The 26,902-nt window shown below is 35.8% G+C and overlaps 2 protein-coding genes and 2 pseudogenes across 3 annotated transcripts in view; all 4 read left to right on the top strand.

Moving 5' to 3' along the window:
* Positions 1 to 393: 393 nt before the first annotated feature.
* On the top strand, positions 394 to 1,773 carry LOC149728104 (uncharacterized; annotated as a pseudogene).
* A 3,795-nt stretch (positions 1,774 to 5,568) lies between these two features.
* LOC149728103 (uncharacterized) lies at positions 5,569 to 8,094 on the top strand (annotated as a pseudogene).
* A 4,139-nt stretch (positions 8,095 to 12,233) lies between these two features.
* On the top strand, positions 12,234 to 22,719 carry LOC149728102 (gephyrin-like). Of its 2 annotated transcripts, none has more exons than XM_089888834.1 (17): positions 12,234 to 12,467; positions 12,670 to 12,748; positions 13,641 to 13,698; positions 14,347 to 14,534; positions 14,730 to 14,796; positions 15,549 to 15,713; positions 16,004 to 16,606; positions 17,471 to 17,528; positions 17,641 to 17,778; positions 18,251 to 18,343; positions 18,802 to 18,974; positions 19,299 to 19,511; positions 19,789 to 19,957; positions 20,024 to 20,138; positions 20,454 to 20,518; positions 20,752 to 20,855; positions 21,217 to 22,719. In XM_089888834.1, the coding sequence occupies exons 1-17, from the start codon at positions 12,326 to 12,328 to the stop codon at positions 21,445 to 21,447; spliced, it is 2,661 nt and encodes an 886-aa protein (XP_089744960.1). In that variant the 5' UTR covers positions 12,234 to 12,325; the 3' UTR covers positions 21,448 to 22,719. The 2 variants fall into 2 exon arrangements, with proteins under 2 accessions (XP_089744960.1, XP_089744959.1); XM_089888833.1 differs by having other exon boundaries at positions 16,004 to 16,615.
* A 2,044-nt stretch (positions 22,720 to 24,763) lies between these two features.
* LOC149728100 (uncharacterized) overlaps positions 24,764 to 26,902 on the top strand; it is a 33,612-nt gene continuing 31,473 nt past the window's right edge. Inside the window, exon 1 of the mRNA XM_089888832.1 lies at positions 24,764 to 25,059. Coding sequence (XP_089744958.1) covers positions 24,969 to 25,059 — 91 coding nt within the window. The 5' untranslated portion in view covers positions 24,764 to 24,968. The remainder of the gene's footprint in view (positions 25,060 to 26,902) is intronic.

Genomic DNA, 26,902 nt, shown 5'->3' with positions numbered 1-26,902 from the left:
AATATGTAAAATAAAAACAGTATACTTTGAACAGGTAAAAAACGCGAAATAGTAACGTGCTATTTTTTAATGCTCGCTAAATCATAGTAAAGCGAATGAATTTTTTTAGTTTGCTTGCGCGAACGATTAAACTAGTTTCATTTAGCTTCATAAAACAATCTAGAATATCTCGTGTTAAACTCGGTAGGTTAACTACAAGTTGCAAAATACTGCTAATGTTTCAATTTAGGGTCCCATCTTCACCCCATTGTAGTTTTGTATGTTTTCATTGCCAAACTTTGAAAGATTTGCTTTTAATTTAGTAATTTATGCCTAAATTTTTATATAGAAATATATTTCGCCTAAATGGCATCGTCAGTCTCTGCATTTCACGTTTGGTATGGCTAGCGGACGGTTGTCCGCAAGGGCAGCAACCGAAAGGGCCAGCTTCGCTCAGATGTTGGCAGCTAATATACACCAGGAATAGCGTTTAAAAGGCCAACATGCCTTATGTTTAGAACGAACAAGCTGATGTCAAGAAGCGAGATAATATTTCTGTTAAAAGAGGCAGGTTTTACAAAAAACAGAATAGCCGGCATTGCAGCAATGAAAGGCAACAAAGTGGATGTCACTTGTGTTACCAGGCAGAATGTGCTGGATCTTTTCGAAAAGTTAACGACAGTAAACGAAATTTACGGCCTTCGACCGTACGAATCCGACATTGTAAATATAGTAATAGGATGGGTTCCAATACCCTTTCCTGAGAAAACGCTGCTGGAACAAATAGAAAAGGAATATGGCCAACCAATTAAAAGCACTCACAAAATCGATAAAGATGGGTTCAAGACCGAAGTTAGATACATAACAATGAAAAGGAAAGATTTGGAAAAAAAAACGATTCCCAGTTATGTCATAGTTAACAACCTTGAGTTTTATGTATCATACTTTGGCCAAAAGATCACATGCAAATATTGATCAAAACCTGGTCATAAACAAGCAGACTGTAAATAGAGAAAAAGCCACTTCCCTCGTCTTGAAACTGCCATGCTCGAGCAAGAGTCCGGCCTGAAGCTGAATACTCCGACAGCCAGTGCGAGGCTACCTGACGTCAGAGATAAGAACGCCAGCACGCTGCCTCAGGTAGCCCGTGACTCGCAGGAGGAGGCGTCAACTGCTATGGAGAGCGAAACAACCGCTGCTCGAAGCAAGAGAGCTTATCCCAGCCCTGATGACGTAAGGAACACTAGAGCCAAGTCGGCTAGCGTCAGTGAAAAGAAACTACCGGTAAACTGCCCAAAGTGCAATATGGAAGGGCTCACCACAGAACAATCAGAAAGTTACTTCTGCTGGAGCTGCAGCAACGAATTTTTGATATCCAAAGTGTGCTGCGGAAGCGACCTATTCCTCACAAGCTTCGATAGTGAAACAACTGCATGTCCAGTATGCAAGGAAACTATGCTATACTGATGCCGTGCTGTAAAACGGTACAACCAGAATACAGGTTGGAAGATGGAGCATACGAATGTGCGAACTGCCAAAGGTACTCCACACATTGTAAATGCAATCAATTTAACGTTTTTCTTGGTAAACCCTTAAGTAAAGCTTGCACTAACGCTAAATGCAAATGTCGCCTAATCCACTGCGACTGCGGAAAAAGGTATATCAAAGAAATAGAGCCACAAACATCATTTAAATGTAGCTGTGGTTTCGAATATGAACACGATGTTGATATTGGTGTTAGAAAACTTTAATAACAACTTTCCAGTGACTGTAAATTTTGCAACCTTTAATGTAGCAGGCCTAAGAAATGATAAAAAACGTAAAACTATTTTTCGCTATTTACAAAACAAACGATACTGTATAACTTTTTTTTACAAGAAACGCATTACTCGAGAGGGAAACAAAAACTGTGGGAAATGGAGTAGCAAGGGGAAATTCTGTGGGCCAACGGTACCAACAGCAGTAGGGGGGTAGCAATACTCTTTAACAAAAGACTATCATATGAAGTGCTTAACCACGCTGCGGATCCTATTGGATGGTGGTTAATGGCAACGATAAAGATTAACAGCATGTTATTAACCATCACAAACATATACGGCCCCAATAGAGATAATCCTCAGTTTTTCGAGGACCTATTTCAAAAACTGCTTATTACTCAAAATGCCGGAGCTACTATAATGGGAGGAGATTTCAATGTAACGCTAAATCCTGCGCTAGACAGAAACAACCCGACTCTTCGAAACAAAAACTCCCACCGCGTTTTAACCACCAACATGACTGCTCATAACCTTTCAGACCCACTCAGATTTAATAATCCTGGTCTAAAGGTTTTCACGCGCATCCAAAACAATCCATACGCTGCTAGTAGAATTGATTATTTTTTAGTCTCGAAACTCGTCCTATCAAAACTGCGTACTGCGTCCATAGTTCCCGGCGTAAAATCAGATCATTGCATCGCTACATTTGAGGTCATGCTTGATCCTAACCCACGAGGTAGGGGTACTTGGAAACTGAACTCGACTGTGTTATCTGATGTTCGCTACATAAAAATGATCAAGACAGAAATTAAAGAATTTTGTACATTTAACCCTCCGGAACAATTTAAGCCGACGCTGAGGTGGGATGCGTTAAAATGCTATCTGAGAGGCGTAACAGTCAAATTTTGCGCGGAAAAGACACGAGCTCTTCAAGCTGAACAAAAAGAGATTCAAAATAAATTAAAAAAAACAGAATCCGAAATATCGAGAATAATCAACCCGTCGACGGAACTTTTACAACAAAGGGAAGCTCAAAAGAACATGCTTAATACCTTAGTAGAAAAGCGGACCATGGGCGTAATCGTGAGGAGTAGGGCGCTTTGGACCCAAAAGGGAGAAAGAAGCACTATAAAATACTTTCTAAACCTGGAAAGAATACGCAGAGAGAAAAATACTATCTATAGACTTAAAAGCGATACCCGGGAAATAACAAACCAACCGGCAATAATAGCGGAACTAGCAAACTTTTACCAGAAACTATATGAGCCAAATCGCACAAATTGGAATACTAAACAAATCGCTGCTCATCTCGCAAGCCTTTCCCCGCCTCGCTTGACCCCAGAGCAAAGTACGGTGCTTGAAACCGAAATTACAGAAAAAGAGTGCTTAATCGCAATTAATTCAATGCGGAACAATAAATCACCAGGCAACGACGGCCTTCCTATCGAATTTTACAAAGCGTTCTGGCCGACATTAAAACCCGTATTCATGCAAGCCGTTCAATTCTCGGAAAAAACAGGTATTTTATCCACAAACCAAACACAAGGTGTCATTACACTTGTACAGAAAAAAAGACAAGGACCCACACTATGCGACAAACTACAGACCAATAACCCTTCTAAATTCAGATTATAAAATAATCTCAAAAGTCATAAACAACCGCATGAAATGCTTCTTGACGATCTGATTCACAAGGACCAGAACGGTTTCATAAATGAACGATATATCGGGGATAACATTCGGCTCATGTTTAATATGATTGAGTACTGCGACCTAAAACAGATACCGGGAGCTATTATTTCAGTAGACATGTATAAGGCCTTTGATACAATAAGTTGGAAATATATAATCGAAGCGCTAAAAGCATTTGGATTCGGTAGTAGAATTATAAAGTGGATTCGGACAGTGTACGATGCGCCAAAATGTGCTGTCACAAACAACGGGTATGTGTCGAAGTATTTTGATATAGGCTACACAGGGGTGTCCGGCAAGGCGACCCTCTGTCTCCTACTCTGTTCGTTATGGCCATGGAAATGCTGGCGATCGAGCTACGAGCATCACCCTTTTAAGGTATAAATATTAATAGTCATGAAACAAAGATTTCTCTACTGGCCGACGATACGGTAATATACACGAGAGGCAATCTACAGGATTTTAATCTAATTTTCCAAATATTACGACGTTTTGGTCATGCTTCTGGCTCTGTGACTAATCTGAATAAATCAAACGCATTCTACGTAGGAGCGAAACGGGATTGTACATTGCGCCCAATGGGTAATGAAGGTCTCGCATGGCCTAATTATCAAATAACATATCTCGGGGTTGTCGTTCCACTGGAAATACAAAGTAAAAGAATCTTCACGCTTAACTCCGCCACTATGATAAAAAAGTCGACACACGCTTAAACATCTGGTCTAGTCGTGCGCTGACGCTTCTCGGGAAAATAACGGTCATAAAGTCCCTTATCATTCCCATCCTCACCTACAAACTTACAGTCTTACCCGAAATACCGCCGCAAGCGTTTATTAAAAAATTAAAACAGAAATTATTTCGTTTCATCTGGAAATCTAAGTGGGAAAAGATAAATCGAACAAAAATGTGCACAGACATAGAAAGAGGCGGGGCTGGTATATGATCGACATTGAAACCTCTTTTAACACTAAACCTACGATGGATTAGAAACGCGCTAGACCCAAATTACCACGCTCCCTGGAAATTAATTGAAAAAGAGTTTGTTGACCAAAACGTTATGACTGTCGCTATGTTATCACCAATGAGAGATGGCTCTGCTGAGTTTCTGCGCATATTTCCACTGCGCGCCTTATACAAATCAGTAGTTCTACTGCGGCGATTGTTTAAGAAAGTGGTTATCTCGGACTATTATACAGACCCACGGCTAATATGGTTAAACCCAAAAATTAAAACAAAACAACAAAGCTTTTTAATCAGCCAGTTTTTAACACATAATCTCCTCCTATCATGACCTCATCAACGAGAAGGGCGAATACATGGGATACAACGAAATAATAAAAAAATGGAAGGTCCCATATAAGGAGACAGATTTTTGGAGCTATAACCGGCTTATAAAAGCTATTCCGGAGGAATGGGACAAGGAGGAATTGCCCCAAAATCGAACAGAATATAGAGAACACCCCGAAAAACTGCTAAAAACGGCGATGGACTGCCATAAAACCAAACATCTATATATGACATTAGTGAATATATCCTGCGATCAGACAAATAAACAGGGTCAAACGTGGGCCACGTTACCAAATATCGACCCTGATTGTGAAAAGGTATACAAAACCAACTACTTTTGTACCCTGAAAACAAAATTCCGCTCCTTCCAAATAAAGCTATACAACCTGGCGATAATAACAAATCATAAACTATTCAAATTCGGAATTGTTGACTCAGGCCAATGCGCTTTTTGTGAAGATACACTGAAACAGTACATCATATTTTCTGCACATGCCCTAAAGTAACTTTATTCTGGAAAGAAGTTTCCAACAGGATATGTGCCACTTTACGCACTCCATTTGTATTTCAAGATGAACATTTTCTTTTTGGTGTGAGTGATAATCCGTTAGTCTCTTGCTTACTACTATGTGCTCGCTTCTGTGTATACCGCTCCAAAGTAGCAAAGAATGAACCGAGATTGCACATGTTCCCAAGTGATGTAAACAGAATGAAAAACGAAGAATGGATAATAGCAAAAAGCAAAAATAAGAAAGATGTTCATAACTTAAAATGGAGTAGCTTTTAAAAGTCAATTATACATCGTATTTTCTATTCGCTGCAGTGTATTTTCAACTAACTGTGCTTGTTGCGCCTTTTTATAATAATAATAAAAAAAAAGAATGTCGTGTTAAGGCATAACGATACCTTTTACAATCAGAAAAAAGGGATTGTCACTGGCGATAACAACTTCGTCTCACTGGCCAACATAGCTGTGCACTTCATATTATTATCTGCTTGTCCAGTTCTAAAGAAGGCTGAAGTATTCAAAAGATATATAGATGACATCTTATTCATATCGTTTGGAGATGGTACCACTGTGGAAATCGAGTCGACCTTTAAAGAAACTTTTCAAAGGTATGGCCTTCAACTCACATTTCGTAAAACGAATACAAAGGAATGTGGCGGACGTGTTGAATTTTTGGATGTGGACCATGTCATTGACCCAATGTCACCATTTAATTTCATCACGCGCAATTACACAAAAGCCACTGCGTCACAACGACTGTATCTACATGGTTCCTCACATCACCCGCGAGCCACCTTCAGATCTATTATGTTTTCAGAGGCCCTTCGACTGCGACGACTTAATCAAAGGTACAGTGATTTCAGTGACAGTTTGCGCCGACTTGAATCTAAGGCGTTAGCATCATGCTTCCCTAAAGATTTAATCACCGATGTTCTAAGACAAGCTGAAACTGGGAAACACCAGTTCAACACGTCTTCAGATACCAAGGAACATCCTACAATACTGGTTTGGGCTACGGGCTTCCCACACCTAGTCAATTTATCAGATAAGGAGAGGCAATTGCAACCCAAGGCTCTCGTTACCTACAGAAAACCACCGAACCTCCAAAATATATTGACGAAACTACAGGCGTATTGCGCATGGGAATTAAGGATAACTTTAAATCTCCCGGTTCGTATCCATGTGGCCACTGTGCCCTTTGTGGCATGCACGGCCAGCACAAAACGAGCATGGTCACAACCAACACGCAACTTTCTACGCCACGAGGTACGGTACGCCTCACACAAACCCTCAACTGCAAATGCTACGGCATATACGTGGCCACTTGCAAATTTTGCGATAGTCAGTATGTAGGCCAAACCAAGAATAAATTCTCTACCCGCTGGACGGCGCACAGGAGCGTGTGGAGATCGTTTGATGCTACCGAGGTCAATGACGGGACGGCACTCCTTCATCATTATGTGTGCAAGCATCCTAACATATTCGTTAGAAAACCACCTATAGCAGAATGTTATAATGTCAAGTTCGTGGAACAGCCACCGGCGAATCTGCTAGATGTTTGCGAGGACAAGTGGTACAACAAAATCTTGGCCAACATTAATATCAAGAAGATGATACTACCTCGTATCAAATAGTTTTCCACTATTTTGCCATTTGTTTTTCGCTTTTGGTTGTTTTTCGCTTTTGGCCGCGTTTTACTTTCCATCTTGTTTATTTTACTTGCCGTTTCGCCTTATTATTTTATCCGACGCACGCTCCTTCGTTATCTCGCTTCCTTGTCGCCTTTTACACCTAGCTTACACCATTCTGCTTTCCTCTGTTTGTCCAGCGTGCCTCTCCCGTTCTGTTGTTTTTAATGTTCGTAGATGCAGGTGTTTGTGTTCCTTGGTTTTCTTCATTCCATTACTTTGCTATATTTTTATACGCTTCTTTTGCAGAGACTGACGATGCCATTTAGGCGAAATATATTTCTCAATTACTACTAGTGGTTGGACTTGATTTTTGTTGGTTACGTTTTCGTAGCACCAGATTTTCACTTTTCTGTTGTTACAAGTTCATATCACAGAAATAAAAAAGAACAGAACGAGCATCTCTAATGTCGGTAAAGGAAAGAGCATGATACACTCTCTTTTTCACGACTCGTTCCCGTTTACTATAGTAGTCAAGGAAGCCAGGGCGTTTTATGTAGTTTTTCTTCGTTTTTTTTTGACCTAATTTAAGTTTATGGGTAAAAATAACTATTTCCAAACATTTCCAACAAACCGTGTGTTTAAAATTTTTAATTAAATTTATTAAATAATTAAATCTCCTAAACAAGTGCTTAAGTGTAAACGTTAATCTACCAAAAACTAAACTGGCTTAATAAACTGAAATAGTTAGTGTAGTTTCTAAAATAAACAGCTAAAACCTCCCAAAAATACTATGCGCCTATCTTTTACAATGGAGACGAAGCGAAATGGGGACATAGTTGGCGGTCACGTGAATAGAAAAAAGAATATATCACGGGTTTGGGCAGTTGCGCGTTCTACTCTTTTTTTATTTTTGTGTTGCCACCAACCTAAAATTTGGACACTGTACTAACTAGACCCCAGCGGTACCGTTTCTAAAATAAAAAAAATAAATATCGAAAAAATATTAATTATGAATATTAATATTCGTCATAAAAACATACTTATAGAATTTTTGCACGAACCAGCTTGGAATATGTTATAGCGCTACGTAATATCTAAAAAATGAAACTTTAATTTTTTCAAAAAAAAATGCGGGCTCGGGTTTAGAATACAGACAAGTATGGGTCAAATATCTCAAATCATATGAACATTAAATTTTCTAAAAATGTTCGCGAAAATATAACTTACGCACACATCTATGTACGCCATTAACATATCATTCTTATTAAAATAATTATTAATTTTAATTTGTTTTTTTTTATGAATATTAATATTCGTCATAAAAACATATTTATAGAATTTTCGCACGAACCAGCTTATATTTTCGCGAACATTTTTAGAAAATTTAATGTTCATATGATTTGAGATATTTGACCATGGCGCCCTCTATAACAGGCCTGGACACCGTCGGCGCCTCTCTCGAAACTGGAGGCGGATGGTTTTGCAGCGCTTTTACGAATTGTAGACAGTTTTGATGAGTTATTTGACGAATTATCGCATTAGATAGTATTTGCTTGTGGTTTTAGCAGTTAATACAGTATGAATGTTTAATTTATTATTCAGTTTACGCGTATTATGTGTATAAAGTAGACAGTTGGTTATTTATATATGTGTTTAAGTACAGTAACGAATGGCCGCCGGTGTAAGATTTTCCAATCGCACCCATGAGGTTAATCCTAATGCAATCATAAGGTTTTTTGATTAAGTAAGGTCTATCGCCAGGAGTTATATTATACATGCTCTGCTGCTGCACTGTGTTTTAAAACTACAAAATTCAAAGATTTCTTAAAATGTAGCCTACATACCACTCAAAAATGAACTTAAGTCATTTTATGGATCTTTTTTGCAGGTTCTTTACCTAAGTGAGGTGTAATTGACTTACACCATCTATTTAAAGAATGTTGCTGAGTACGTGACAGTGAGGAATATTTATTTTAAAACTGTAATGGTCACTTACATGTTGAAAAATATTGAAACCCTTGTGTTAACTTACACACTGGAATCATCTTTATCAAAATCTGTGGCCCTCCAAATGTATTTCAACATTATGGCTAAAACTATTGGGGGTGTGGTAAAGAAGCAGCAAGAAATAGTCATAACAACGGTTTCGACCGTTTGTGCATTGGCGTACAGATTGCATAACTTGCACCTCGCTCAACAGAAATCCGACTCCAGCAGAAAAGTAATGACTCTATGACAAGTCCAGGTTACAACCTAGTTTATTCGACAAAACGACATCACGCTACAGATAACAGTGAGAACTGCAAAGGCATTACAAGGCCCAACTGCCAGCCCATACAGCACTGGAAGAGCTTATAAAAATGGCGAGAATTCAAAATGCAAGAAGAAGTATACACACAAGAAGAACATTATACAGCAAGGCAAAGTTTCTCTGCATTGTCACAGGAAAAAGTCTCTCATCATTATTGATAAATGCAAGCATTGTTATACATGGGTTACAGGAAACAATCAAGGTGCATATTGCATACACATTACGCAAGCTGGACAGATCACATTTCTTTGCCTTGATTCCAATGTTTGCATATTTCACCTAAGAATGTCAAGTCATCAGTGTTGTCAATCTTGGAGGTCATTCTGATCAGTGTTTTTGTACTGGGGAGCTTTTATATGATGCTCTTGAAGATGAAAAATAATCAAATGCCCCGGCAAGTGCCTCACCAGAATACACAAGCTTACCAACTAAATAAGCAGTTGCATTTGAATTTCTGTAGTCTGTGAGAAGCATGTACGGCTTGGCGGCTTGCCACAACATTATCAGGATAATAAACTGCCTGTGCTATTCTTGGCTATCTGTCCAGCCAAAGAAGAAGTAAAGGCAAGATAAAAACATTCATGATGAAAATCCTTTTAAATTTTGATGGCAAATAAAGGTACACTAGATATATCTTTCTGGACTGGATGATGACAAAATTACAAATGAAATAATGAAAGCAGGGAAGGAATATTTTTTTAAGCGGTTGGAAACAAACTTTTGTGGACACACAATATGTTGTTCCTGGGAATGGACTGCAGCCATCTTGACCTCTATTGGTTACATGTGGTAAACAGAAAATTGGTGTTTTATCATCTGCATCTTAGTTCATATCCACTTGTACAACCTGTCACATAAGCAGCCATTGAGCCATACACATGATTTCTCACTATATCTTGCATACAAGCATTTTGTTATACATGTAACCTGTTTCAAAACTGACATTGCCTTTACCAGCATATACAAACCACAAAAGGGATAGCATTTCTTTTTAATTTGACTCATCTTTTTATTGTACAAATGTAAATGTGTTTTTTTTATTTACAATGTAACCAAAAATAAACTCAAATGACAATTTCTAAATTTATGTGACTTGGTGCAACTCAACAGTTTAAGAAGGGAAAAGTTATCTTTAACTATGATTAGCCTTTTGCCTCGACTGTGTCAATCTGTCCTGCTATTCTACCTAATAAATCATTTCTCAAGTTTTTTTTGATAGAGCAGGACAGGGCCCCCTTCTTAAGATCAATATTAGGATTATATGACAAAAAAACAAATGCCAAAAAGGGATTTCGAAAAGCAGGCAGTCTATTTAAATTCAAAAATAAACTGGGAAGTGGTAGGTCTTGTAGTTCAGAGAATATTTATAGTTAGAAAAGTTTTGCTAAAACGCTTGTGTGTCTTAAACAAACATAGCTTCAGTTAAGATTTCACACTGGTGGCCAATCTAAACATAATACACGCAAGCTAAATAAAAAAAACAATGTCTACAATTCGTACAAGCGCTGCAAAACCATCCGCCTCCAGTTTCGAGAGAGGCGCCGACGGTGTCCAGGCCTGTTATAGAGGGCGCCATGTATTTGACCCATACTTGTCTGTATTCTAAACCCACATTAGAGATGCGCGTTCTATTCATTTTTATTTCTGTGGTACGACCCGCGAAAGAGAGAGAATGTATCACCTCTCTCCTTTACCGACATTAGGATGCGAGTTCTATCATATACGAATGTATTTTCGATGTTGTAAAATAAAACGTAGACAACGCTTGGTCGCCACTCGCATCGCCATAACCTGCTGGTTAGTAGGCTAATCAGGATTAGGTCCACCTCATTTTTAACGGTTAGGAGAGCAGGTGCACTTGTTTTCTTTGTATATGGTTATTGATTAATATCAAATATAACGGCACAGGTGGTTTGCAAACTTTGCAGATGGCACAATTGTCGCTACATTTAATGCTGCACATATAATTGCAGTATTGCAAAGATTGTTTTGTTCGTTTCATTTTGGTGGTACACTGGTACAATGTTTGTGTTCCTTATATTACTCAATTGTTGTGTGATGAGTACTGTTAATATTAACGTTGGTAATGGCAGATGGGTCAGGTTTCGATTTTTTTCCAGTGTAATTCCCTATAAAGTATGTTTTGCAAATTTTGTTAAAATAATTGTTCAGAATTTGTTGCTCATGATAAAATTTGTCTGTTGATAAATTGGTCTAGGTGTATCAGTGGGTTAAAGGCAAGTTTTTTTTGTAATTTTCAAAATGTTGTTTATTAGGATATTAGCCTTATATTAAATTGAATATAAATTATTAAATTGAATATTTTTCAGTAGCATCAATGATTCACTTTCAATTATTTATATTAAATTCAAATGAAATACATATGTAACAGTTTAAATATTACTTTTAATTGTTGATAAGTAATGCTATGTAATAGCGTTATTTATCAATTGGTATACCTTTAGTACTAAACATATTTGTGCTTTCTGCCAATGGAATGCAAATGCTATGGTATTTCTGTCTATCTTGTAGAACAAATTTTATTTTTGCATCCACATTCATTTGGGTTGACTTAGGCTATATATGAAACCAATTTAAATGTATTGGGCAAATGGCAATTATAATTTATGACATATGCCACCATTGGAAAGTTTTACTGAGCTAAGTGCTATAGTGTTATATGCTGTATGGATAACTGTAAATATAATAGAAGTGCCCAATTATTTGTTTATGGCTAGATAGTTCAGACATAAAATGTAAAAACAACCCAATTTAAAGGCGCACTATAAAGACAATTTACCTCAACAAGCTTAAATGGTCAACAATTCTCCGAAATTAAATCGCTCTAGGCTAGGTTTTAGTTTGGCTTACATGTCTGCGCATTGAAACGAACAATATAATCATAAATGCTTTCTATAAGACTCTACCATAGTTTTCAAATGTTATACATAATACTATTACTCCTTAATCTTGTTTTTATTTTGCGTTACCAGCATTTGTATTCGTTGGCATAATTCCTGTATAGGTATAAAAAAATTAATTATAAAATAAATATTAAGAAAACATGTAATAGAATGAATAAAGTATGATTTTACAGACTTTAAGAGTTAATTTACTTGTAAAATATAAAAATCTGTTTTATTTATAATAATCAATTGCAATGGCATACCAACGAAGAAAAGCAGAAGGAGCAGCCTACTGGGTGAAAACTGCAAAACTTGACCGGGGAACTCTTGGAATGTCTCTTTCACAAGTTTTATCTGACAAGAAAAGCCCAGCTATCTTTGTTGGTGTCCTTACAAGTAAATTATAGTTGCAATAAAAAGATGCTGCTCCCATTGCAGCAAGTCACTTAATAGCACCTGCTTCATCCTGGTGGAATAGTGGTTACTAGTCACACCATAGACGGGCCAGAGGTGTACAAAATATCTGTTGTTGCCATGATTATTAAAAGCCATTCATTTAGATTTAGAGCAATAACAAACTACTAAATTTTCCTTACAGTTGATGACAAATGCTACAATGCTCAGAAGAAGGACGTCACAGGCCCAAAAATTCAGTCAATCTTAACAGAGATTAAAGGGTAAGTATTGAGCAACAAAACAAAATCTATATATTTAGGTGGGCAAACAACTAATGGTTCAGGATATATAGTGTATATATATATGTTTTTTGAGCAATTTTAGGCGATCCTAGAATTTTGATTTTACAACCAACAACCGCACATGTTTCATATTGTCGTGCGTCTTTAAGAATATAATATAATAACACCACCAATATTTAATTTAGCAACTAAGCCATGTGGTTCATTCAAACGAAGTAGGTTTGCTAGGACGTAGAAGTTTGCTATCTGTAAAGTTAAAACGAATTGCAGCGTCACTGACTAAGCCAGCGGCCAGTTTTGCATATTTGATTTTGTAATTAAAAACAAAGAATTATGAAATCATTTTTATAAAATCTTTATACATATAAAAAAAATTAAATATAAAATATGTATAGTTTTAGTAAAAATTGTTTGACAAGAATTCTATGTTTTGCTTTACTGCAATTAACCGAACGCGCTGTCTTGTGTGATATTTATTGGAAACTTTTGATTGGAAACCACATGTTCTGTACGATTTTAATTAGTAATAACAGCGCTTTCTGTTCTTGTGTGTTTTTTCTACCTAATGAGGTAATTACTTGGACTCCAGTCAAACTTTATACAATGTCAGGATTGGGAGATTTTAAAATAGACGTAGCTATTAAGATCTACACAGTTTATATGTAGGCAATTTTAAAATATAACCTGACACTTAAAATGTTAATACAATTTTAAAACAACAAAAAACACAAACATGGCGATTTTAAAAGTCTTGGTATATTTAGCTTTCTCATTTGGAACGTTTTAAAGACAATAAACTTATCCCACAACTTGCAGTACTCCTGTACAACTATTGAATCAAAAAACTTAAGTTTCATTCTTGATTTTGCAGTTTTCGAGTTATCATAAGAACTGAAAAAATTGTTCGTGACGATATTGATGAAATTAAGGCAAGTGACAACTGACAAGTGTATTTAAAGTTTTTCATGCTCCATTATTTTAGTTTTACTGCCTTTTTGTGGTTGTAAGGTCAGATTTAAAGACATAGTAAAACTTTGTACTTTTCTTTGCCAATCACCCCAACATTAAAATTCACATTTTAGATAATTAATTAGGTGCTAAATAAATCAACATGAATTTTGTCTGCCACCATGGTTAAGTGGTTAGCGCGCCTGCCTTTAACCCAGAGGTAATGGGTACAAGACTCGTTGCTGTTTTCATTGTGGGCGTATGCGTCCTCGGGCAAGACACTTATCTCCAATTGCTCCAACCCAGTGGTCTTTATTGGGCTATAAAAATTAACATCCCCTCAAAATATTCACCCACAAAGTAACATACATGATAACTCGTAAGCTGGCATGAAGTGTATGAAACAGAACACTCGTGTCATAACGACTGTTGTTTTTCAGCCACGGAAGGATAAAGTAAGTTACATTTATTCATTTGTTTACATTACTAGTTTGGACATTACTGCTTATCAATACTTAGAAATTTAAGTAATTTAAATATGTAATTAAAAATTACATTTTTGCAAAATGATTATTAATTTTTTATTGTTTTTGCACAGAAAAAACTAACTTTGTATTTCCTATTATCAGAACACCCTGTGTGTTTGGTCGGATAAGCTTGCTCTTGACATGATCATCACTGTTGGTGGAATTTCCCTCAAGGCAAATTCTGTGACGCCTGAAGCTACTCAAGCTGTGGTTCAACGAGAAGCTACTGGACTTCAAACTGCAATGGTAATGCGGTGCTTGAGAGATGACCCAAGATCAATGGTTTTCAGGTGTGTACTTTGTAATCATAAATTGAAGTATTACTCACAGCTGCAAAAAAAATACATTTTATATTATTAAACTACAGCTTCCATCATGTAAGATCTTGGTGGATAAAAACTTGGTTTAATATTAAAAGCTTCCAATTATATGCCTAGTTTTTGTAGTTTGTATTGTGACCTTATAACATTGAATTTTAATAACAGAGGCATTGCTGGTATACGAAATAAAACATTGATCATAAATTTGCCAGGATACCTTCAAACCGCTGTTGTAAGTTTCACCACTTTAAATTAATTTTTTGTGGAGTGTGGTCTACATATTAACCATATCCTTACCAAGTATTAAAAAAAAACATGATGAAATACACCACTGTAATGTTTTTACAGCTTGATCTGGTATGAAGTACATTCAGTACAATCAAAGTCTTAATTAAAAAGTGTGAAGAGAAATATACTCTACCATTAGGACTTTCTCTAGTTAAGACTTGGCATAATTAGGCATCCCCATGCTAACAGTGACTTTATTAGTGTAATAAATGTAATTGTTGGTGTGATGTGATATATATATATACAGTTTTTGTTCAGTTCCCAATATTTCCCAATATAATTTTTTTCAGATAAAGTTATTTAGCCAATTATCATACCTATTTCAGTACTTTAGCTAAATCTGACTCTGAACATGAGATTTTATTTCAAAAACCAGGATACACTTTGTGCCTTTTTAAGCAGTAGCCAACATTGCCTTTCTTTAAGAAGTGGGCAGGGTTCATTTAGCGCATTCATTAAGTACATAAACATTAAAACTGAAACACAAAATTTTAGAATAAAACAAAAACTTCAAAATTCAACGGGTAAAAAAACAAATCTGGACTTTATTGACACATTGTTATTAAACATAGGTTAAGAAAATATTTTCTATTGGTTTTACAATTGTGACTAGGTATGCAGCAGGTGCAATAAATTTCAAATGTTCAAATTTTCTGACTAGCAGCCTTATTGATTTTTTTTTTATTTTTTTTAAAGGCATGCATTGAGGCTATTAGCACATCATTACCTGTTGTGCTTGGTCAGCTAAAAGACAAGGAACAAGTCTTTAAAGAAACCATTACTCGAAAATCTTCTCTAAAAGATGATTTGATAAATTTTAACCTTCCATTTACTCCACAAGCCCCAGCTATCACATTACAGGTAGGAGTGAGTGAAACCTTTTTTAATGTCACTACTGCTAACTCCTACCACCCAAAATGTATTGTTCAGTAACTGATCACCTGTCCAAAAATTGCCTTCTATTGTTTTTAAACCAACATTTTGTACGGCTTGCAGCAATAGTTTTGCAAAATTATGCCTATCAGACAAAATATTAGTTTGTATTAAAATCAATGTCAATTTGTTACCAGAAGATCTTTTTTTGACACTCACATTTGTATTTTGCTTTATTTTCATTTTCCATCAATTTGATAGCTTCATTTTTATCGCAGACTAAAATTACATCATCTAGCAATCAACCAAGATCAACAAATGGTTCTCAAACGTTGGATTCGTCATCTGTCTCTTCTGCAATTAGCACTAATCATTCTCAGATACCAACTAGCCTTTCCAGTGGTCTTCTTTCCACTGATTCACAGATTCTAGAGGAAAACCACGCACCAGTTGACATACACCATGCACCAGTTGACATACACCATGCACCAGTTGACATACACCATGCACCAGTTGACATACACCACGCACCAGTTGACATACACCATGCACCAGTTGACATACACCACGCACCAGTTGACATACACCACGCACCAGTTGACATACACCACGCACCAGTTGACATACACCACACACCAGTTGACATACACCACGCACCAGTTGACATACACCACGCACCAGTTGACATACACCACACACCAGTTGACATGCACCATACAGAGTTTGATATAAACCAAGAACAAGATGCCCACCATGTTTCTGAAAATATACACCATGCTTCATCTCTAAATAGCAATGGTGATACACACTATGACGCTCAATCTGAAGATAATCGTTCCAGCAACCTTATATCCAAAAATGACTTGCTTCAAATAAATCAGGTACAAGTGGTAAGTAATAGAAGCATCACATAATATGTGACACAATTAGCATTAATTTTGGGGGATTTCACGCTTTACAAGAACAGAAAATTGTCCCAATGAGTATAACAAATCGTATATATATTTTAAACTTTTTTTGGTGAACTTAAATTTAAACAAATGATAACACTTTTTTAAAAGGCCTAATAATGGCTGATTATCAAAAAAATAAACTCTCTTTATATCTATATTTGTAATATTTTACAAGTTTTTGGTTTTAAAATCCTTTAAAATTATAAAACCCCAAAATAAAAGTGACGAACTTTTATTGGATGTACAAAAATAAACATTAACATTTTTTTAAATATATAAATTCTTATAATACACATTATTTTAATAAATAAGACCATTCATATTTTCAACATTTTAGACTTTTTAACTTTAATGTAATAGGTGAAAACCTTAAATAGCGCCATTTTGTTTTAAAATTAATATTGTCAAAAAAATAGTTTATGTGATCGTTAAACCTTTTCAGTTTTACATTTTCCAATATTTGATAACATGGTTGTGTTTTTTTTGCGATTAAATATTATTGTTGTTATTTCAGTTTTAATATTTTTAAAATGATTGTCGAATCAAGTTTATTAGCTATGAGTTGTTAAAAGTTTGAGAAGTTTGAACTGTATGTTTTTTTAACATTTTAAAATTATTGGTTGGATTGATGCTCTGTGTTTGTTTTTATTTCAGAATTGATAAATACTTGTGTAATCCGTAGTTATGTGTAAAAAATTAGTGATGCACTGGTTAATGGTTGTTTAAAAGTTTAACACCAGATGTTTGGTTTATTCATTGTTTTTTTATTTTGTGGTATGATTATTCTTTTAGGTGAGCAGTTTTGCTGAAAACCCGTTCCAAGAAAACTTTTCCGACAGTGGTGTTTCAGGTAGAAAATTTATTTTATATTTGCTACTTGCTATTTTTATGAACTGATTATCACAGTGGTGGAATACTTTTCAACCTTTTCCTTTTTTTTAACTATTTAATGTGTTTTGCAGATATTGGATCATTGGGTGCACCAAAAACAGCTCGACGAGCTCGAGTTTATCCTTATCCACCAGTCAGCTTAGAGAAAGCGTTTGGGTTGGTTCTCTACCATACTGTTCCAACAAGCATAACTACAACAAAAGTGAAAGGTGTGGAGTTGGGTTTTTTTCAATGACTGAAATTGTTTTTGCTTATTCATTTTTCTCTAAAACTGTAAATAAAAATTGGAAAAGTTGTGTCTTAAAAAGTGTTGTTTGTCAATATTGTGTAATACTAATGTATGCTGGCATATACAATTTGAAATTAGCATTTATGCATTTGTTATTTCCTGAGCAGTGGCTTAGTGGCCAGGCGCTTGCATTGTAACCATAATTTATCAGTTTTAATTTAATGATTGATGCTGCTACCATTGTGTTCGAATGTGGTAAAACATTTTTAACAGGCATTGCTCCAATCCAAGGGTTACTAATAGGTTAACCAAAAAGCCAGCCAAACTGAAAAATCAATCCTTCACAAAGTTATAAACCCATTGGCATGATGGTAGTCTGGTACCTCGTAAGCTTGGCCTGGTACATGCAATATGACACTTGTGTTCATGGCATTTATTCACCTACTTTACAGATGCTCTGTATTATACGTTAGCCGAGGATGTGACTTCAAAACAATCCATTCCTGTCCTGCCAACCTCTATCTTAGATGGCTATGCTGTCATTGGTAAGCTGCTTTGCTGTTTATAGAATGGAAAACTTACTTGAATATTCTTAAATTTTGGGGCAAAGTTGAGGATGTTTTATGACCAGAGAGAAAAAAATAAACTTAGATGGAGATAAACTTTATTTTAATCCATAGGTTTAATATTAGTTCCAAGACATAACAACATTTTTATAGGGATCTCTTACTTATAAAGTCTAGTTCTGTGGCACATTGGTTAGTGCCCTAACGAGGGTATAAGTTTGAGGCTGGTGGACAATTGTGGACATATGTGTCTTTCATCAAGACAATTTGCTCTTAATTAAAAAAAGAAGTAAAAAAATAGTATAAAACATAACACCCATGTTATTGGGACTGTCATAGCCCACCATGCGGGGATAAATAAGAATATAAGATTTAAGATTCATTTATTCATCTATAGAAATCTAGAGCGAAATAGAACTTTGAATTACATTTTTCAGCATTTGATGTACCTGGAGACTTGGAAGTTATAAACAACAAGCAGTTTGGAAACTCACCTGTGTATGTCTCAGCTGGTAAATGCTTGCGAGTAAATACTGGTGATACCATGCCCCCAGGATCAAATGCATGTGTCAAAGTTGAAGACACAACTGTTTTGCAAGAGGCAGAAGATGTAAGTTATGTATTACGGTTTTTAGCTGGTGGCTTTTGGTATATTATTGGGATAGCCACAAGCGAACATGTGATAATTTCTTAGTTTGTCAGATGCCAATTGTTGCAAAATGGTAAATAAAATATTACTTTTAAGAAATTTAGGTTTTTGTATTATTTGAACACAAGGGTTTTACTTTATTGGAGCACAAGTAATTGGTCATTGGCAATGGCAACTGTCACCCCACCTGCAATAAGCAGATTACTTAAAAAAACCACTTGCCCTCTCCAATAACTTTGGGTTTGTTTTGCCGCTGATAGTCATATATGAGCTTGTGACCCTCAGGGCGATTGCGAACTAGCTATTCGTGTCAATGAGTTGGTAAAAGTTGGAGAATCTGTCCGAGATCCTGGATGTGATCTTCAGAAAGGAGATCTCATCTACTCTGCAGGGACAAAACTAAATCAAATCTCAATAGGCGTACTTGCAGCTGCTGGTGTGTCCAATGTTCCTGTTTATAAGCTGCCAGTGGTTGCAGTATTTTCTATTGGTAATAAGGTATGTTGGCATGTGTAGACCGGTTACTAAATACCTATGGAAGACATTTTAATATCTGGATTTTGTGCTTATAATTAAAGTTAGGCAAACATGTTTTCTTAAGTTTTTTATGAGCTAATACTTTTTGATTGCAGTCATAAATTTGTATTCTGGAGTACGAATTTTAGCTTTATTAAAAGTCGGATAAATGCTCCCTTCGAAGTAATTTACTATTCAGTTGGTAATGAAATTTTGAATGTCAAAACACATCTATTTATTTACAACAGCTATTTTCCAGCTTGTGGATCAAAACAAAGAAAATGTAAGATTGGACGAAATTCGAGACACAAACCGTCCAACACTGCTGATGCTATTGCGCAATCAAGGTTACCCAACTATTGACTATGGTATATTGCCTTCAAATCGTGCTCAAGTGAAGGAAATGCTAACTCTAGCATACCAGAATGGTAATTTTGCATGCTCATGCTATGCATTGTATATTTAAATTGTATTAACAAGTTATTGCAATACAGCTGATGCTGTGATTTCAACTGGTGGTTGTTCTCTTGGTGATAAGGATATCGTCAAATCAGTTATACAGGAAATTGGAGGGACACTGCATTTTGGAAGAGTAAACATTAAACCTGGGTATGAGTTTTGTTTTGAAGGTCATGTTTAATTTTATTCGCACAGTGGTATCCTATTTATACTCTTGTGGATGCTTACAAGTTACCAGCGATATGACTTATATGGTTGACAGCCCATCAGTAATCACTTGGTGATTAACTTTAAATGCTTTTCACTCAACGCCACAATGGTGGTAACACCAAGCATTAAACCAAGTATCTGTATAAATCCTCCGATAAAATATTTTTTGTAGATTAAAGTAAAAATACCCTGCGCTGTTTTATATATAACCCACAGTAAATATTTACATGTTAATAAAGATCTTTTCCTTAACAGAGCACCAGCTGCATTCGGAACATTAAAAACTGCAGCTTCAAAGAAATTATTTTTTTGTTTACCCGGTATGTTAACTTCCATATATAAAAAAATGTGTGGATCAAATTATGTTTATTTTGGTTACTTGTGATTTATATTTTAAACACCGGTACATGTTATAAATTGTGTGTTAACATAAAACCATATATTTCCATTATGCCTTTGAAAATTTTTGCAACAAATCTAAGTGCAATTATCTGCCTATCCAAACAATATAATCTATACAGACCAGTTCTTCTTTTAAATGTTTCATCGCCAGGTGTTCCTGTACCAGCTTTAACTGCTTATTACTTGTTGGTAAAACCGTGTTTGCAAAAGCTGTCTGGATTCAAAACATATGAACGGAAAATCATCAAATCCCGGGTGAGACTATATGCTCTTATGGCTAATTGAAACTTATTTATTCTAATGTGGGTGAAGAGCACAGTCGTTATAATCCCGATCTTATTTCATAATCCCAGTGACCCCTTACCATGTTACTTTTGGATTATCGGTTTTTGTTTTCTGTATAACTGACAATTTGAAAAATCCTTTAGTTAGTATTTTTCCAAGAACATATACTCTTACAACTGTAATAGCATCGAACATGGTACTTTTTGTTAGGATGCAAGTCTCTGATTTAGGTTGTCATATATATAATATGGGTGGCATGGTTATGAATAACAACAAGTATTGACATATACCATAATAACTTTATCTAATTTCCATTGGTTTTACCACATAGGTATCAAGCGACATCAACCTTGGCCCGACACCTGAATGCCAACGAGCAACTGTTCGTTATGAGAAGAATGAGGTTGTGCCGTTCGCTGATGTTACTGGAAACCAATCCATACATCGCCTACAGAGCATGGCTGCAGCCAACCTCCTGCTTCTCCTGCCAGGCAAAACATCAGATCTGTCCGTGATTAAAAAAGGGCAAATCGTTGACTCTCTGGTCATCGATGAGATATAAACACACACCTTGTTTCTGTAAATTTCCAAACTCATCGCTTGCCTGCTCACATTTATCATGAATTTAGTTACAGAAAACATTATTGGGTTTTGATTTCGGTGTATAAAGTAATTTCATATTTTTTAAACAAATTTTGTTATTTTTTTAACTTTTAATTTATTCATTTTACTACTATTACATTCAAAGTTTTAATTTGAGGGTTGGTTTAGAATAATGAATTATAAGCATTAACATGTTGTTCAGTATGCACTAAGGAAAGAGATTTTCACCTGGTCAATTACTGCTTGTTATCCCGCCCATATAGTTATCTGTAAAATAAGTTTCATTGTAAATTTACTTGTGCTGTGTCTGTCAAAAGTATTATTAATACTAATAGAGATGTTTTAGCATTTACCATTTAGTGAACCAACATTTCAAAGTCCTATTCACATTCCCCCTTTTAGGGTTACCCCAATAATAAGTGCCAGAACAGCTGTAAATTTTCATAGCGTATTCTCAATTTTGTAAATTGCTTTCGAATATTTTAAAACCATAAATATGTAAAGTAACATATTAAAAATATGGTTTAAAACAGAACTCATTTAGGTGGTTTTATTATTCCAACCATAGTACCCCATGTTTTTACTTTTGGTGCTTAATTAGTATATCGTATTACAGACGGTAGCTTTTCGGAATCGCTTTATAAAAAATTGTTAATTTGCCAATTTATTACTCTTGCAAACTGTGTTTCCACAATTGTATCATCGCTTCTCTCTTAATACATCTTAATATGGTTACCGCACACTTTTAAATGATCTTTTACTTTCTTGCTCATGTACATGAAGTGTTGTGTAAGACCTCTACTGCAGTAATTGTGAACCATTCACATTGCAGCAATCCACACAACTCACCCTTTATTCCATGAACTAGTTTGTGATTTTCTTACACGTTAATTCCAGTATAAGCCCTTTGTCCCCACTTAGAGCTTAGAAAACATCCTACATTTAGTTATGCTTCGCAATTTACAATGCTGCTGTCTAAGATTGTACATGTTTAATGCTTTCGTACATTGCTTTGATCACCGTAGATATTTCTACATAAAGAGACGTCACAAACCTCCTCTTTTTTATGTATTTGTGCTTTGTACCATGTTGTTCCACTTTCTATTCCGCACTAGTCGTTAGTGACAAGTTGTTTTGTTATGAATTTATCAGATTCGAGTAAATGTACATGATTTGTTATCACTTTGTTGTCCACTAATAAAATGCTTACATGCTTCGCATCACATACAAAGTTATTATTATTTTATGTCAAACTAACAGTGAGTTTGTAATTAATTTATTTATTATTCAAATCAACGTAACTTATTAGGAAGAAAATAGTGTTTAGAAAAACTCGACTTGTAAAATCCTGTGTTGCATGCAGTGGTACGTTGCTTTGAAAAGAGATAAAAGCGAACAAACAAGAGTGTCGCAAGTTATCATTGTTGAATGAATGGATGTAACTTACTTTATCTTCGCGAGGTCGGGAAACGACTGTCTTTATAACACGAATGTTCATACAGCTTACGAGTTACCAAGTGTGTTACTTTGTAGGTGATTATTTTGTGAATTTTTTTATTTATTTTGGCTGTGGCTGATAATTTAGACAACCCATTAGTGACCACTGGGTTAGAGCAATTGCCGGTAAGTCTTGCCCAAGGACAAACACGCCCACAATGGTAGCAATGATGAGCCTTGGACCATGGTGCCCTCTATAACAGGCCTGGACACCGTCGACGCCTCTCTCGAAACTGGAGGCGGATGGTTTTGCAGCGCTTGTACGATTTGTAGACAGTTTTGATGAGTTATATGAAGAATTATCACATTAGATAGTGTTTGCTCGGAGTTTTAGCAGTTAGTACAGTATAATTCATTACAGCGGTTCAAAACTTGCAGTGTTCTGGCGGGGAAAGGGGGAATTGGTTTTATTCTCTTTATCGTCCTAGTAATCTAAAAGTATTTGCACAATTATAAAATCCTAGCCCCGCTACTCTGTAAGAAGCGTTGTTTTGTCTAAATCTAAAACAAAGGCCTACTATTTATATCCCATCTAAACTACAGTAGCCTACTATATATAAACCAGAGAATCCGTGTTGTACCGACTGTCACCGTTGATGTTTTTAAAAGTTCCTGAGGTAACTTAATCTTAACCACTTTCAAAGATGCTCAAGTTAATAATAGCAGTAAATCCAGAAAGCAGAGAATATATTGTGCGTGAAAACTAAAATTTAAGTATATATTAGGCATCGCTCAGTCAGAGTTATAGTAAACTACGTAGGTTTTAAAATGTGTTGACTGCGTAGATAAGCTCTGTCACTGTACGTACCGGATGTGTAGGTCTAATTGACGTGACATGTGCTCCATTGGTTTCATTCTTATAGGATTTGCGTGGTGAGTGTAGGCTACAGGCATTTCGCATTTGTGTGAAAATTCTTTGTTTATAAGCATTTACTATGTAACCCGATCACAGAATTTAAGCTGCAGGATTTGTGGTAGTACAGAACCGTTTAATTTTTATGTCTTATATGCAGAGTATATAACCGCAGTCACAATCAGCAGTTACAACATTGTGATTTCATGTACAGTTTATTAAGCTTATAGTTTACATAGATATGTACAGTTGGGCTGGCTTCTTGTTCCATTTGGTGGTAAACAAAGACAATTTAAAGAAATATAAATCTGTATCTCCACGACTCCCATAGACCGTTATTAATTGTTTAAAACACGATCAGGATATTTGGATATTATGTGACAAAGGTGTCTCATCTTCCCCCACCCTACTATACTAAATAGTTTGTGATTTACTGGAGGACTAAGTTATACAATGTGCATCTGTATAGTGTTAACCGAATATACAATTGAATCAAACACTTCCAAAATCCAGTTGTAAGGACACATTTAACTGTTTGTTTACAACGGAAGCAGTTCATTTCCTGCAGTAGTCAAGACTTAGCATGACGCGGGGTACAGACATTTCCTCATTAAACGCAGAAGTCAGTATAGTTAATACACAGTATAAGTGGCAGGCTATACACAATTAACACGTTGTTTAATGTTGTCATATTACAGGTAATGTACAAATTACTTTATAACTGGTAATGTATAAATGCGACCTGCAGTACTTAGTTGGACATTTATGCGTAGCCTAGGCCTACTACTATTTGAGGTGGGACGTGTTTTTATTCTCTTTTCTCGTCCCATATGTTGGTAAATAAAGAATAATCACACAAATATATAACCGCACCCTCACGAATTTAAAAGGGTTTTGTTAAATGTTTAAAACACAATCAGAAAATATGGGATTTGTTTACGGTATTCCTCCCGACTCCGGAGTACTGTATCAATAGCCAAATCGGTGTGTGCTTGTGTTTCTAAGTTTCCCTATGTTCTACAGATGTACAAATATAGTATTGATTAAAATTGTTTGCGACTTTCTATGGGTGTTTCCAGACTATGAATCTACCAGGCATTTTACGTCATACTTTCTAATGATTGTTTAAAATGTTTCCCTTTTCCCTGCCACTAATATTATCTCTACTGCTGGCAGAAGGTCATTGTTGGAAAGCAAACTGTCAACAAGTATACAACAGCGGTAAGTATACGTCAAGAATCTTTTATAGAAGCCAAACAGTATATACAATGGGGTTTACTTACACGTCAACTAGGGTCTATAATGTATGACTATAGTACAGAACATCACAGTTTCGTTATATATTCAGACGGTGCATGTTAGTTACTAATTCGAGCCCGAGTTTGTTTAGCTATATATGCACACGCTCCTTAGTTTATGTTGCTTATAGACCATGTCACGTATGTGCTGGCTGCATGTTACTTTTAACAGAAAGTATATACGTTGTAATAGTTATAGGCAACGGTCAATGCGTAAGGATGTTTGTTAACTATGAATATGTTTTGTTGGTCTTGGTTAATATAATAGCGGGCAATCATAAGGTTCTCATGCGCCACAACGCTTACAGCAATAGTGGGCGACTTATGTTTACAGCAGTGGGCGACTTACGTTCCTGCTGGGAAACGAGGCAAAAAAATTATTAATTACATTTGCACCTGTTCAAGTAACATTTCTGACTTTCTGTCTTCTATATTGTCGGCGTGTACGGTTGTCGTTATTATATTTGATCCGACCCTACTGTATGCGCCACATCGGGCGCATGCGCAATAGTGCTCGGTGTCGTGATATATTCGTTCCGGCTGATATATTTGTACCGGGCGCATGTGCCTGCGCAATAGGTAGAAACAAATACAGTTGAAAAAAGTTTCGGGGCAAAATACTAAACACATTTTAGTACACTCATTTTATACCGTTTCAAGGTACATTTCTACCATCTGTTGGCGTCGCTATATGTCTGATTGCGTCAAACATCATGATGTGCCGATAACTACCAATAATAAACACCCAACCCACTTCATTGATACCATAGTATAATGAAGTAAGTATACTTCAGTATACTATGGTTACACTTAACTCGGTTAGGATTGGTTTCTTTCGTAAAGCAATACCTTTACCAGCACCTGTAAATCAAGTAAAATGTACTTATTAAACTAGTCTAGAATAAGTTTGTTAGTAGTAGTTACATATTGTAGGCTACAATAACATACTCAACTCAGTTCTGCTGACTTCGTCTGGAACGTATTCAACAGAGGGTCGTATTAAATTTGGACCGGTATCGTAAAATATTTTTTTCCAGTTGTTATATTTGTATCGGGCGCTATTGCGCATGCGTAGTAGGTCGTAACAAATACAATGACTACCCGGTACAAATATATTACGACCCTCCGTTGAAAACGTTCTAGACACGACGTTTCCACGTTAAAACATTAGTTTTTGATTTAAAATCAGCAGAGCTGAGTTGGTATGTTATTTGTAGCCTAGAAAAAGTAGGTACCACTGACAACCCACTTTATGCTAGTTTAATAAGCACATTTTACTTATAATTTACAGGTGCTGGTGAACCAAGGTGATCCTAGAATATAAAAAATTATTGCGGCCACTTTTGCGATAGCTTCCAGTCTACTCGTGCTACTAGCCTACCACAAAATTTGGGAACTGTACTAACTAGACGTCTAAACCCCAGCGGTGCCGATTCCAAAATGGAATATTAATTATAAATATTAATATTTTTTATGAAAATACATATTTATATTTTTTTACCGATCCAGGTTTGATATGTTATAGCGCTACGTAATGGCTAAAAATTAAACTTTTTTTTTTAAAAAAAGTGCAAGTATGGATGTTAAATATAAAAAAGTATGGTCATAACTTGAATCATACGTATGAATATAACTTTTTAAAAAAAACGCAAAAGTATAACTCACGCATACATCTATTTAGGTTATAACTATAAATGTTATCCCCAACACAAAAATTTGTTAACTTTTTCAATATACAGTAGGGTGGGAGAAGATGGGACACCTTT

Source organism: Ciona robusta, chromosome 11 (genome assembly GCF_009617815.1).
Source record: "Ciona robusta chromosome 11, ASM961781v2".
NCBI lineage: Eukaryota > Metazoa > Chordata > Ascidiacea > Phlebobranchia > Cionidae > Ciona > Ciona robusta.
The sequence above is the reverse complement of the archived record's forward strand: the minus strand, read 5'-3'. Positions and strand labels throughout refer to the sequence as shown.